The sequence below is a fragment of the Lucilia cuprina genome, chromosome 4 (genome assembly GCF_022045245.1).
Source record: "Lucilia cuprina isolate Lc7/37 chromosome 4, ASM2204524v1, whole genome shotgun sequence".
Lineage (NCBI taxonomy): Eukaryota > Metazoa > Arthropoda > Insecta > Diptera > Calliphoridae > Lucilia > Lucilia cuprina.
The window spans coordinates 42292759-42307280 of record NC_060952.1 but is presented as its reverse complement, the minus strand read 5'-3'; the positions used below and the strand labels follow the sequence as shown (position 1 = coordinate 42307280).

The following is a 14522-nucleotide window of genomic DNA, read 5'->3' as shown; positions in this document are numbered from 1 at the left end:
AAATGAATTAATCTTTATAAATAAAAAAATATTTTCTACTACATAATTTTTATTGACAAGAAAAAAAAAATTTCTCAAAAATAATTGTTTTGAAACAATGAAAAAATATAAATTGAAAAATGACAGTTACGACCGACGTTTATTTTTTATGTTGACTATAATAGTTACCATGATTTAAATAATATAGAAGGCTGTTTCAATTTTAATTTATTGATAAGTAACGAGAAGTATAAAGTTTATTTTATTTGTAAATTTTCAAAAAAGTTAGTTAAACTATTTTTACTCTGGGAACATTGGCATTTTTACTCAACCGGACGTTCTTTTAATTAATTTTTAAAATTTGCTTCGAAAAATGTAAGGAGCAAACCAATTGGTCTTTTGATAAATCTTTCTTCTATTACTTATACCATGTGTACAACTTTTAATTATATTTAAAAAAAACAATTTTTCCGATGTCTAAACACAGTTATTTTAGGTCCTTGATTTTTTGTTATATTTATTTCTATCTATTCTATTCTTTCTTATGGGTAAAATATGGAAAAATATGCTCAAACCAATTGATGCCAAAACTTTTAAATTTGTGTGAAACAAAAAACCATACATTTGCATATTTTGGTTTCCCTGTATATAAGTACATTTCCTTCATTTTAAGCTAAGACCTCGTCCACACTAGGAAACTTTTGTTGAGAAACTTTTTCTTAATTCTTTTTTGAAGTTTTTTAATGTATACACATACGTTTTTAGGTGTGGACATTAAGGAAACTTCAAAAGAGAATTATGAAAAGGTTTCTCAACAAAAGTTTCCTAGTGTGGACCGGGTCATGTTGTTGTTGTACGAATAAGAAGAATAACAAAACAAAACAAGTTTTCGAATACGGGAAACTCCGTACCGCGGGAAAGATGAATAATATTCTTTCTCTCTCACGCAAAATCAAAAGTTTTTCAAAAAAAGTTTTCCTAGTGTGAACCGGCACTTTGTACAAATTTTGTTAGGACGAATTGTGACCCCACTAACTCTGGAAGTTCTTGACCGATAGAGTTTAAAATTTGTTCCTGGCCTATTATCCAATAGTATTATCCTTTACCCAAATATGAAGACAACTAGTTTAAGTACTAAAAATCATCCATTCGATTTTTGAGTTGGGTCACTTGCCAAGAAATTAATTTAAGCGTTTTTATTCCCTCTTACATTAAGTTAGTTGTAAAACGGGAACTAAAAAAATAATGACCATCTGGCAACATCATGATTTGTACAACGAATGTGGAAACGAAGCGATAAACGAAGAAAATTCATACACACGAGAAAAATTCAACAAATCAAGTGCACACAGAATTATTTATTATCGAAAATTTAGTGAAAATAAATATAATTAAATAACAAAAAACATTTCATTTGATACATCGTTCCATATAGAATATGAAATAATAAAACGATATAAATTTATTGTACTGAAAAGTAAGTGAAAGTTGTTAGAAAAACATAATTGCAATTTTGTGTGTCTTAACAAGCGAGTCTCTTCTCACGGTTGAAATCCATACATCCAGAAGACGAAAGAAATTAAGATGTACAATAAGGTGAAGAAGAAGAGGAAGACAATTTTTGTGTAATTTGCAACGAATATCAAAAACAAAGCAAAATACGTGAAAATGCGAATATTGATATACAAACTAGATAGAAAAAAACGTAAATTGTTATAAGAAAGTGCAGTACAGAGAACAGTGGATTTATATATAATTAAAAAAGATTTATTTAATAACAAACACTTAAAATATTTACAAATTGCAACTATTTGAAAAAATTCATAAAGTTTAATATTTCTAAAAACATTCTAGGTTAAAGTAAAGTACGAAAGATGCAAATGTATTGCTTTAAGCCCAAATAGAAAAAATTACAATCGTTCAAAGTGAAAATAAATTTGTTTGGAATTGAAAATACTTTACAATGGATGCAAAGAAAAATAAAATGTGTAAAGTACGTCTGAGACGTCTCAGACCAGATATGGTGGACAAGTTAAAGATCAAAAGAGGAATGTCAAAAGCCGATGTACAATTTAGTTCATCATCCTCAGAATCAGAAGACGATAAAATGAATGTGGATGATGAGTGTGAGAAAATAAGTGTGCAGCTAAAGAGTCCTCTTGCTTTGGGCGGTAACAAAGACTTTGATCCATATGTCCTACTAACTGAAGCCCAGGCTGCCTTACAATTGAGTTCTGAAAATGATTCCAAAAATACGGAAGAAAAAATGGATGCAGAATGTTCAGCAAACAATACCAGCAATAAAAATATTTCAATAACAACAGTTTCAAAACCGCAAAAGAAACCAAAACATTGTAAAAAACAAAAATCAAACTGCTATCCACCACTTGGAGAGAATAGTGCTAACGCCAGCAGTGGAAAATTAAAGACATCAATTGAAAATGATATTTATGATTTGATATATTATCACAGCGACGATGAAGGACCCTGCAGCTATAATTGCAATCATGCTAGGTCATCTTCAACTGCCGCAGTTCTTGCTCTTGCACCCACCGATCGTCGCAGCAGTACTGGCAGTAGTTCATCTTTGCTTTCAGATAAATGTTCTATGCCTTTTTTCAAACTTTTCGAAAATAATTGTATATCTGTTATGGATGATGAAAATCCACCAACTGCTCTGTCGAAAATACTTTCGATTAAAGAATTCGATCCACTGGCTCCTCAACAAATACTTGCTATAATTATTAAGTCGATTGTGTCTCTGGCGGAACTGAGTCAACGTGATGACAATATAGTTTGCATAGATATCGATAAACGCCGTATAATGGAATTTTCCGCTATGAGTCCAGAGGAAAAACGAAATTGTCCTCTTAATCCGTATATGGTAAGTTGTAATTGTTTTATTTTTGTTTCAATAAATTGTCCAATTCACAATCATGTTATGATTTAATTTTGAGCTTCTATCATGAAAAAATAAAATCCGTTACTTTTTTATTTAAAAATATTAAATAATCTATTTAATATACTTTTTAGGATGTTTCCAATATAGTAGTAACTCACTCTGATGATGAATTTTTAACATTTTGTTTATGCGAAAATTGTGAAAAATATCGTGAATTTGTCATACATATAATGGTGGAACAATTTAAAGCCACTCATATGGTAGTTATGCTATTAGATGTTTTAATTAAATCATATGGACCTATGTTAAAGTAAGTAACTATATATCTGTCATGCAAAACCAAATATAAATAATTGATTTGTTTATTTATTTTTATATAGAAACATTACTGCTTATAATAAGTTTGAAAAGCTACTCGATAGTAATAAGGAAATATACTGGATAACATGTGGTGTTATATACCATAAAAAGGCTGAGCATTTTGATTTTATTTATGATGAATATCTATCGGATAATATGATATTTGTACTCTTCAGTTCCATGTAATTTTCTATTGAAACTTATGTTCTTTTTAACATTTACTTATTTTTTCTTCTATTATGAATTTTTTCAGTTTAATGCTAAACAATCCATTGCTTTTGTTGCAAATATTGGCATTTCATGTGGAATGTATTGTGGAAGCCTATGCGGAAGGTTTTTTGGAAATTGTAGAGCCCGATAAAAGTAAAATACCAGCTGATGAAATGATAAATTGTAAAGAAAGATATTTATCCAGTTAAATTGTATTATTGTTTATAACAAAGTTTTCCTTTACATTTTAGATATTCTCAATGGCTATGATGATTTAATGCGCATTTCCGAGCAGGTGGCTTCTTATTTGTTTGCTTTCGAAAATGACTTTTTGCGTAAATTTTCTTTAACCTGGAAACTTCTCTGTCAACGTTTGTATCAGCAACATGTTCATTTTCATTTGGCAGATACTATGTTGGCCTGCATTATAACCGTAATTATTAAAAAAAATTCCGGCAAATGTAAAAATTTTTATAATATATATTTACATTTACTTATAGTTAAAAGAGGAGGAGTTAACTGCACATCATACTGATCTTATCAAGCGTTATATACAGTTTGATGACATTATGAATTATGTTGAAAAACGTTGGACCGATGTATGGATCGAATTGAATAAATTCAATTTGTCCGAGGTAGAACGTAAACGACGTAAATCACTTTTAGATGTGTATCGTATTTTTGATACGGTGGTACAGGATGCCATTGGATTTTCGCTGCAGGACAGCGTGGACGATAATGATTTTTATGATTTTCGTTTCTTAAAGAATCGTCGCTTAGCCTGGAAGAATATTATGTCCTATACAAAAATGAAATGGCCAGATGGTTTCTTTCAACCGCCCAATACTTTAGTTATAGATGATAAATGTCAGACGTGTAATGTTTCCTTAGACTATCATGCAGAGTATGTAGTTTCATTGTTACGTTCTGTGTGTTGATATTAAAATTTTATTTATTCACAGCTATTGCAAATGTATCACGTGTTCCATAGCTGGTGGACCTTTACCACCTAGACGTAATGCCGACGGTAAATGTTCCAAATGTTTGGCACACGAAATTGTCGAGAAAGATGTTAATTTCTATGATTCGAAAATATTAAACGTTTGTGCCAGTGATGATTTTCAAAATTTGGTTTCAAAGACCAGCAATAATGGTGCAAAACGTAAAAACACTGCCCTTCAAGAGGTTGGTCAAGAATTATATTCGACCTTAGCTTCAGTTGGAGAAATGTTAAATGTTAATGATTACGAAACAAGTTCAGAAACAGCATCAACTAATAATAGTTATCATATCTCATGGGCTGTCTTCAATCATTTAAACAGTAAGTTTGGAATAATTATTTGTTTTCATTTCGTTGCTATTCTAAAAGTAATCAAATTTTTCGTTGTTTTTAATAATTTTAATCAAAAAACAACAAATTGAATTACACATAGTTACACATTTATAAAAATAGGCAGTTTTTCACAAAACAACTTTAAATTTTCAGATCGCAAACGTTATCCCCATGCAACAATTGAAGAAGAGTATTTTTGTCGTGATTGCAAACTGCCTTCCTGTCTTTTGGCACATAAGATTTTAGCAAATAAAATATCTCCGTCACTCTCGCAGGATCTGGTACATTACTATCAGCCCATGTCGATGAGTCGCGAAGAATTGCGTTCAATTTTACCCAACATAATGTTGTATAATCGTAAATTAGTTGCCTCTAATAATGGACTAGATTTAATAGATGTACATGATTTAGTTGTTAAAATTTATTGGATTTTTATAATCTCAATATATGCCATTTATTTTATTAATTACGACGACAATGATGAGGATGATGGTAATGATAAAGATGCTTCCGCTGTTACTGGTGGTGGCAATCATGACGATAATGTTGCTGGCAATACTGGAGACAATGAGATGCAAGAGCATACAAAGCGTAAAGCTTCATATTTAGATATTTTGGAATTGGTAAATAATGACATTAAAGTAAATGTCGACAAAATAACGGGCAATAAGGATGATACAAAGTTTTTAGAATTTCTCGATAAGGTCAAGAGGTAAGCAACAAAAAAGATATCGAGAAACATTTCGCAAGTTCTAACGGTTTTATGTATTTTCAGTTTATCACCATATAATAACGATGTGGAATCCAAGTATGTTAAATACAAATTATTTAGATAAATATTTTTTACTTTTTTCAATATATTGATAATGGGTTTTTTTTCTCTTTTTAATTAGTTTTGATGTGGGTGTTAATGTTAATAGTGCTGAAATGCAAAGGAAATTGAATGATATTTTAAAAATAAACGATAACCAAGAGTAAGTACTAAACTAAATAAAATGTTTATTATATTTAATGACATTTATATATTAAAGTATTCCTCCACAATGTGATAATATACCACCGCCAATCATGACCCCAACTGAAGATGAAGAACAACCCCAGACCTCAGATTTAACTCCTTCGGAAACAGTAGAGGCACAACCTAAAAAGTCTTGCAAGGAAAAAACTAAGAAGTGTAAGTTGACTTGTTTTCTTATTAAGAATACCTAATAATCGTTAAATTTTAGGTTGTTTTGATCATTCTGATATGGGAACAGATCATTGTAAAGAAAATCATTCGAGTAAAAAACGCTTAAAAAAGGTATATTTTTTATTTATAAAACAAATAGACAATATAAATGATAAATTTTAAATTTGTTTCATTAAATTAAGGATTGCAATCATGCTCGCATGAATGAGACAAGAGATCGTTTGCGTAAGAAATTGTCCCAAATTGTGAATGCAAGAAAAAATACAAAACCTTTGCAATCGGCGGAAACTGCGCAAGCATCAACTGCAGCATCACCGACTACAACAGCTGCAACTGCTTGTGCCGAAGCGCAAAATCAAATGGAAAATGTATTAAATCCAGAAGAGTTAAAGTTGTTTCAACAGTATTTGCCTCAGCCAGATTTTTGGGATATTCATGATATTGTTGCAACATTTGATCATTTTCATACTGAAGCTAGACGTAATAATAATCTACACAATCTTTGTGAATGCTTGCAACATTTAAAAACAAATCCTAAAGGAGCTGAATCGAAAAATAATAGCAATAACAATAATAGCGGTAGCAGTAGTAGTAGCAAGAAGCTTCAACAACAACACACTCATCAACATGTTCAACAACAAGAGCAGCTGCAACCACCGCCACCACCACCACCACAACAACAACAGCATGAAAACAATCCATCTCCGCCTCAGCAATCATCCTCACTAGAACCACCAAATAAGAAATCAAACTTAAGCAACAACTCTACACGTGATGCTTCAACCTCAAGCCAGGGCACAAAAAATAAAGATAATAATTCTACGAATAACACCACTACACCGATTTCATCATCAAAGACCGCCAACAATTTAGATTTCGTCAGTGAAATATGTGAAATTATTGATAATTATTCCAAAGAGCAGGCAAAACGCAAATGGATTAAAGAGACACTTAGTTTTATTGAAGGGCCGACTTCAGGTGCTGGCAAAAAGAAGACACAACCACAGACATTAAATCCCAAAAAAGCTGCCAAAAAAGCCAAACAGAAACAACGTAAAGAAGAAGAGAAACGTATAACCGAACTGCAAGATCTAAGATCACAGTTTCATAATATTTACTTCAAGGAGTTTAGCGAAAAACTAAATCTTAAATCCTTAAAGGCCAACAAGAAGCGGGACAAAAAGAAAATCAGTGAATTGGAAAGTAACATAAAGAATTTACAACGTGCCAAAGCTAAAGTTGAAACTGCCATACTAGAACTAATAGCAACGGTTAAGCAAACGAATACCGAATTCAAATTCCCCTATTTGCCTACTAAAGAGCAACAAATGGAAAAAGTAAGAGAGTTAGAAGGTCATGATACCAGCAAGGAAGGCGATAAAACCATTAAAGTTCGCAACTTACTACATCACACAGCAAAAGAAGCTGGCGATGCCATGAATTATGCTACAACTACTACCAGTACATCTTCTCCGTTCACTATGACACCAACTAACAACTTAAATATGGTACCAGAATCGTATAGCATGCCCTATGCCCATGCTAACCACTTTCCATACAATCTTGGATTTCCCACACCTGCGGCTCCAGCTCCATTTGGTCTAATGCGTGCTACGCCCATGTGTTATGCCCCTCCACCGACCGCAGCAGTAGCTTCAGTTCAACAACAACAGCAGCAGCAGTTAGCACCTGATGTTGTAGCGGCCATGGCGGCAAATACTGCAAGTAACAATACCACAGATCCCTCCAAGCGCATAGTAACAATCAGGCGAGTTAATTTACCGAATGTACCAGAGCCTCAAGTTACGGTTACGGCTAAAGGACCATCCCCAGATAAAGACAAATTACTGTACACTTTTATAAATGGCCAACTAATACAAACTGGCACAGCTCCACCAATAACCATACCACAAATGTCAGCAGTAACTCCCTTGCATCATCCACCCCAACCACCGACAACGCAGCAATCTACACATGTTACAAAACTTACTGCGGAACATTTGCTATCTATACCACCTCCTCCTCCACCGAAACTTTCGAAAACGCAAATGAAAAAAGAAAGGAAGCGCTTGGCTAAACTACAGGCCGAAAAGGAAGCTGCTGAAGAAGCAGAGCGTAAGCGTATTGAGGAGGAGCAGCAAAGATTAAGAGAATTGAGAGAACAAAAGCAGTTAGAAATGCAGCAATTGCAGCTAGAACAACAACAGCAACAAAAGCAGAAGCAACCAAAGAAGAACAAGAAGAATTCACAAACTCAACAACAATCAAAATTGTCCTGTTGTCCACCATCATTGGCGTCTAATGCCAACAACAAAGAGCCATCATCGAATAGAAAAAACAAAAATAAACTTTCCAACTCTAATTCTACAACATCAGTTTCAACAAATGAAGCTAATGATTCACCCAAACTACCACAAATGATGGCCATAAAAAATGCATCAAAACAAAAACGTTCCGATTCTACAACAACGTCTTGCTCAGCTGCAACATCTACATCGTCAAATAATTCTACAAGTTCGCAAATGAATACGAGAGATAATTCTGTCAGTAGTCTAAAGCCATTAGATTTACAAAAGAACTCTTCGAACAATAAAAAGAACACCGAAAAGGAACAAAAAACAGCTACCAATCAAAAGCCTAACGCTGCTAACAAAAATAAAACAAAGACCAGCCAATTGAAACAGCAAAAACAAAACAAAAAAACAACAAGAATACCACCAACTCCTTCAACCACATCCTCAGATGCTGAAGACGAAGATGAACGGCAAGAATTAGATAAACCAAAAGCGCCAACACCTCCTGCGCCATCTAAAAATCAAAAACAACAAACGCAAGCTACGAAGTCAACAAAATCATCACTTAATAAACAACAGAACATACCACAAAAATTAAAAACTAATCCGAAGCCAATAACGCCACCAAGTTCTGATAGCGAAACTGAAGAAGAAGAGGAAGCTGTTATTACTGCTGAACCGCCAATCAAGGAACATAAAAAACGACGCCCTAAATTAGTGGACAATGGACAATTTGATAACAATCCATTTAAGTCGTTACACATGCAAGATTCTGAAACTGATTGGTCTTCTGCAGAGGATGATGAAGCAAATGAAGATACTGAAAATGAAGTTGATGTCAAAATGAACAAAACTTCAGATATAGTGCAAAAAACTTCAGTGCAAAAGAATGAACCAAAATCAAAATACACCGAAGAACAGAGTAACAATGTTAAATCGAATTCAACACAAAATCTGAAGAAGAAACCGGAAACGTTAAATGAAAGTAAAGAACGCAAAACACCGCAGCCGTCAACATCATCGTCAACAGGAAATAAAAATGCAACCAGCAAGTCTTCTAAAAGCAATAAGAACACAAAATACCAGCAGTCAAATGAAAAATTGGAACAACAAATTACTGCTACAAAATTAAATAATCCATCAAGAGGACAACAAAGGCTGCAGGAGGTGGAAAATAAAGCAAGCAAAACCGTACGTCCGCCAAAACAAACAATACAACAAAATAATGGTGGAGTGCCTAATAGCCGTAAAGGAAAAAATGAACACCGGCAAACAAATGCCAACAGTTTTATGCCTCAAAATAAATCCAATAATAAACAACCAAACGCTTCTTCCAGTGCACGTAATCAACAATCGACTTGCTCTACTAGCTCTCGAAACAACAGTAACAACAACCGTAATAACAATAGAAACACTAGTAATCTGGATCAGAACCAACATAATTATCAACATTATAATCATCAGCCTTCATCCACTACAGAAAATAGGACTTCTTCAAACAAACGATCACAACGTAATAAAAAATATCAACAAAAATCACAAAAACACTCTTCGAATTCGCATCATAACCACCATCAGAATTGTTGTTCATCTGGAATACCCAATCATATGGGTTACTTTAATGCAAATGAAGTTAATATAACATCATCGGCCACTTCGGCACATACGCAGGAACCAGCTCACACTAATGCATCTCAAAATCGCTCCTATCAAGCGTTGGCCGATCAAATGCAAGCTTTGCGTCTAAGTGGCCATCAAGTTCAATCAACAACTGCCGCAGCGACAGCTCAACAACGTCAACAACATATCAATTCGGCAAATGTCAGTATTATGGATCAGCTAAATCGTGGTGTTCAAGTTGAAAATCTTTCTCTGCCGCCTGGCATCACTCTCACAAAAGTTGATCCCATTAAGAGTGAGCAGCTGCGTCAAAAATCTGAATCGATTAAGAAATTGGCAAAACCTCTACAACAACAGCAACATCTTCATCAACAACATAATCCACAAACATTCCATCACTCTGCGTCGGGAGCCACTATTATAGCGCCACCTGTTGTCAATCCTATGGCCAGTTATTATGGTTCGCCTTATATTAATGCCGCCAGCGCCACAGCAGGCATTGATCCTCAAAGTGGTATAATAATGGTTGAAGCTAATCCTCCTAAAACCCAATCCAACAACAGAAATAATACAATGCCACAGACAAACGTGGCCAATAGCAATTGCAATAGCAAGCAGTCGAAAAATAAGAAAAGACGCAACAAATCAAAGGCTACTAACAATAATGGTTCATGCTCCATGGCAAGTTCTGTTAATTCGAATCAATCTGAAAATAGTGGACAACCAAAAATGATAACATTAAGAAATCCTATGTTCCATGGTGGACCCACTGCTGCAGCTGCGGCAATGATTCATCCACCCGTTTTATTGCCAGGTATGTACATATAATTACAAAATAAAATAACATTTATTTTCATTTTCCTCTCAATTCCCTAAGGTCGACCAGCAGACGGTTTTCCTATGCCTGCACCCTTGCCAGTTGATCAACCAGCAGCTATTATTAAGAATGAAAATGGTATGTATACCATACGTAATCCAGCATTACACCAGGCTGTTACTAGTGGCTTGGCTATGGGAGGATATAGACAATTTGGGGGAAATGTTAATTACTACACTCCTCAAGAAGCAGCTGCAGAAGCTGCAAGAGCAACACGTCAACAGCAGCAACAACATAATGAAAATAATAACAAGTCTTCCACAACCAGTGGCAACAATCCATCTTCATCATCATCGTTTTCATATTTCTCCAGTGACACTGTACAAACAAATACACCCCACAATAACATCAGCATTAGTTGCACCAGTATCGGAGGAGCGGAATTGAACCATGCACGTGCTGGTACTAGTGTGAGCGGTTTAATCGGTGATGCTGCTGTAATTCAACGTCCTACCCCACAACAGCGACCTATTTCTGCTATTGGAAGTGAAATAAAAAACGCTCAACAACAGAAACAAAAAACTAAAGTCGAACAACAATGGTCTAATTTTGGTTCAGATACACTGCCCCTAAATAAAAATGACAATTGTACGTTTAAGTCTTAAGATATAATTGAAATTTACTCTTATTAACCCATTTCTTGTCATTTTTCTATTCAAACAGTAGGTTGCAATACATCGTTTTTGAGTAACGTTTCAGAAGGTGGTGCTAATACAGTTGTAAGTGGTGCTGCGGGTAGTGGTGTTGTCGCACCGGTGACTGATTTATCATTACAGGAAAAATATCAACAATCTAAGTATTACAATGGTTTTGACGTGTTTACTGGCACCGGCAGTGGTGGCAGCAGTAGTTCGGCTGCAACTTGTGCCCATATGCATCATAGTTGTGGTGATGATTCACCACCACCCTCTATAACTGGTTACAATTCATACCTAGAAGGTATTCCAAATACTGGTGTTATACGTTATGATGATGCTTCCTTTTTAAAGAATTTAATACCGGGACAGAATCTCAATAATGAGGTGAGCGTTAAATAAAATTCCTTATACATTTTGTTTCTAAATTTATAAATAAAATTCTTAATATTAAATTTTTCATGAAAAGTTTTAATTGGCTAATAAATCCGTTTTTTTCTTCAGGTGTCTATACATAATGTTAATGACTCAAATTTTGCCCGTAATGCCCAATCGCCGCAGGCTCATCGTGTTGAAATAACCCCAGTCTATGGTAACAGGCCACCATCGACAAATTTATATGAATCAACGGCTGGACAAGCAAATCAAACTAATTTTAGAGGCAATTATCGTGATCCGTTAAATGACTACAAAAATGGTAAATAAAAATATATTTTACAATAATATTAGACAGTTAACTCGGACCCATCATTGATTTTGTCGTTCCGTTTTTAAATATTGATAATAGACCCACAATAAATATGTATATTCTTAGTCGTTGTTAAATTCTACGAATACATAGCCATATCCGTCCATCTGTCTGTCTGAAAGCGCGAACTGGTTGGGACGGAAAGAGCTCTAAGGGCGAGTTTTTCTGATAAAGATAATCTTCATTCTTTGATTAAACCTGGTTTAATATATGTTTCGTGTTGTTCAGTTATCAGTAAAGTTACTTATTATCTTAGTTTAACTGAGTGTAATTGGCCAATTAAACTCAAGTTATAAGTGAGAAAACACAATTAACAAAAACAATAAAACAATGATTTCGGAAGAACAAAAACATAATATTTTAAGTAAATTGCAATTTTTTGATTTGTTTTGTTTCATTAATTATTGTTTTAAATGTTTATATAACATTTTTCCAAAATGTTCCATTTTACAAAACTATTGTTTGTAAAAAACAGCTGTTCATTGTTTATGTTTTTGAGTGAAAACTTGGCAATACTAACAAAGTTAACTGAGCTTAAATCTAAAACTGAAAAACACTATTATCTATTAAAGTCCGCCTAAATTTGTTCCGAGTTTAATCTAACAGCAAGTTAAGCCTAGTTTAACTGATGAGTAAGAAACCCGCCCTAAGTGTTCTGAAATATACTCTAATGATTCTATATTGATTCTATTGATTTTTTCGAAGTAAAATTAACATTAAATTTATTTTTGTTTTCGAAATGTATTATTGCGGGTTTTTGAGTTGGCAATCAAATGCCAATTAATAATCAGATTAGTTAATCTAAAAAAAAATTGATTCTGATGTTAATCCTCTTTGATGTTGTTGAGTACAAGATTAAAATTCGCAAACAACAGAAAACATCACTGTTTGTTATCAAAACAATGCATGTTTTCGAATATAAGATCGAATTTTTTAATGAAATTACCCTTTTTTACTTTTCTTCTTTAATTTTATATAGATGCTACTACCATTTTCCCTAGTAATAATATGCACTTGAATTTAAACGAATTGGAAAACTCGATGAAATACGATTTCGAACAAACACCGACAACAGCAACAAATGTCGCTGCTGTAGCGGGTGATAACAGTCACAATACGATATTGGATTTTAAGGATTTATTAATTAAGAATGGACCAACTGGCCCAGCCAGTCATCGTACTTCACCCTATTTGGATGAAAATACCCTTGAGGGATTTGTGCAAAATATGAATTCCCTGCAAATTTCAAACACATCAACTGAAGAGCCAAGCTCTCAACTGAACGGCAGTGGTCATTGTGTTGGACATGGTAATACCGCTACAACTAGTGCTAATAATCCTTCGAATGGTTGGTGGTAATTATCTCTTATCTCAATACCATCCATCAGTAACAATTTCTAAATTGAGCCAGAGGAAAAACAAAAAACTATAAGAAAACGCACTCTCAAGCATTCATTTTGAATGTAAAATATTTACTATTTAAAATGTAAAACAAAAACTATTCGAAGAATAGATTTTATTAACTCTCTATCTAAACGTAACTCTATATAATTGTGAACACACTCAATGCTGATGAACAATTGTTATTTGCAATAAAAACAAAAATAAGAAAATAAAATCCAATAAAACATAAACATTAATAGAAATATATGAAGAAAATAAAAACTAAAACAAAAACGACAAGTGAATGCTATTCTATCTTATTATTATTAACAACAACAACAAAAACTAATAATTGAAAAGTGTGATTTTCTTTTATTTTTAATACATACATAAAAATTAGTAGTATTGAAATATGCTTGTGCTTAGTTTTTCTTTTTAAATTGTTTTAATTTTTTGTATACAATTTACACATCATCAACTCATACACACAACACACAGTTGTGTTCGTAAACACATAATACGTTTACCACATAATTTTAGAACATTCAGTATTTTGCAATTTATTAACAACAACTAAAAGTGTCTAATTAATTAATTATCAAATTACATATTTTATTTTCATTCTATACTTAAACAAATACTTCAATATTGATAATAACGAAATATTCTATGTATGTATATGGCGTATTAGTTTAGCGCAAAAAAAATAAAATAAAAAAAAATTTAATTTGAAAACGGCAAATAATTTTGAAAACAAAATATATACAAGATATAAACAAAAAAACCTAAACTTATAAACTCGAATTAATTGATGCAAATAATAAGAATTTATTTTACTCTTCGTTCTATATAACCAATCAGAGTTATCGAGATATTTTTGTTTATTTTAGTTTAAAAGGGTTGTGTGCCACTCGGATCCACTCGGAGACCTAAGGTGGTCATGGAAGGGAATTCCCTAATTGTCCCTTATCTGAAAATCCAAAATATTCCCC

General features: G+C 33.2%; 1 protein-coding gene across 1 annotated transcript; it reads left to right on the top strand.

The window, feature by feature from the left end:
- The first annotated feature begins 1295 nt into the window (after window positions 1–1295).
- Window positions 1296–14270, top strand: LOC111677329. The gene is made up of 18 exons (XM_023438427.2): window positions 1296–1456; window positions 1834–2863; window positions 3013–3191; window positions 3262–3423; window positions 3495–3634; window positions 3703–3884; window positions 3952–4355; window positions 4414–4772; window positions 4938–5496; window positions 5560–5592; window positions 5678–5758; window positions 5816–5958; window positions 6011–6084; window positions 6156–10701; window positions 10765–11352; window positions 11428–11786; window positions 11904–12096; window positions 13127–14270. Exons 2-18 carry the CDS (start codon window positions 1943–1945, stop codon window positions 13504–13506), a joined length of 9303 nt encoding a protein of 3100 aa, XP_023294195.2. The 5' UTR covers window positions 1296–1456; window positions 1834–1942; the 3' UTR covers window positions 13507–14270.
- The last annotated feature ends 252 nt before the right edge of the window (window positions 14271–14522 follow it).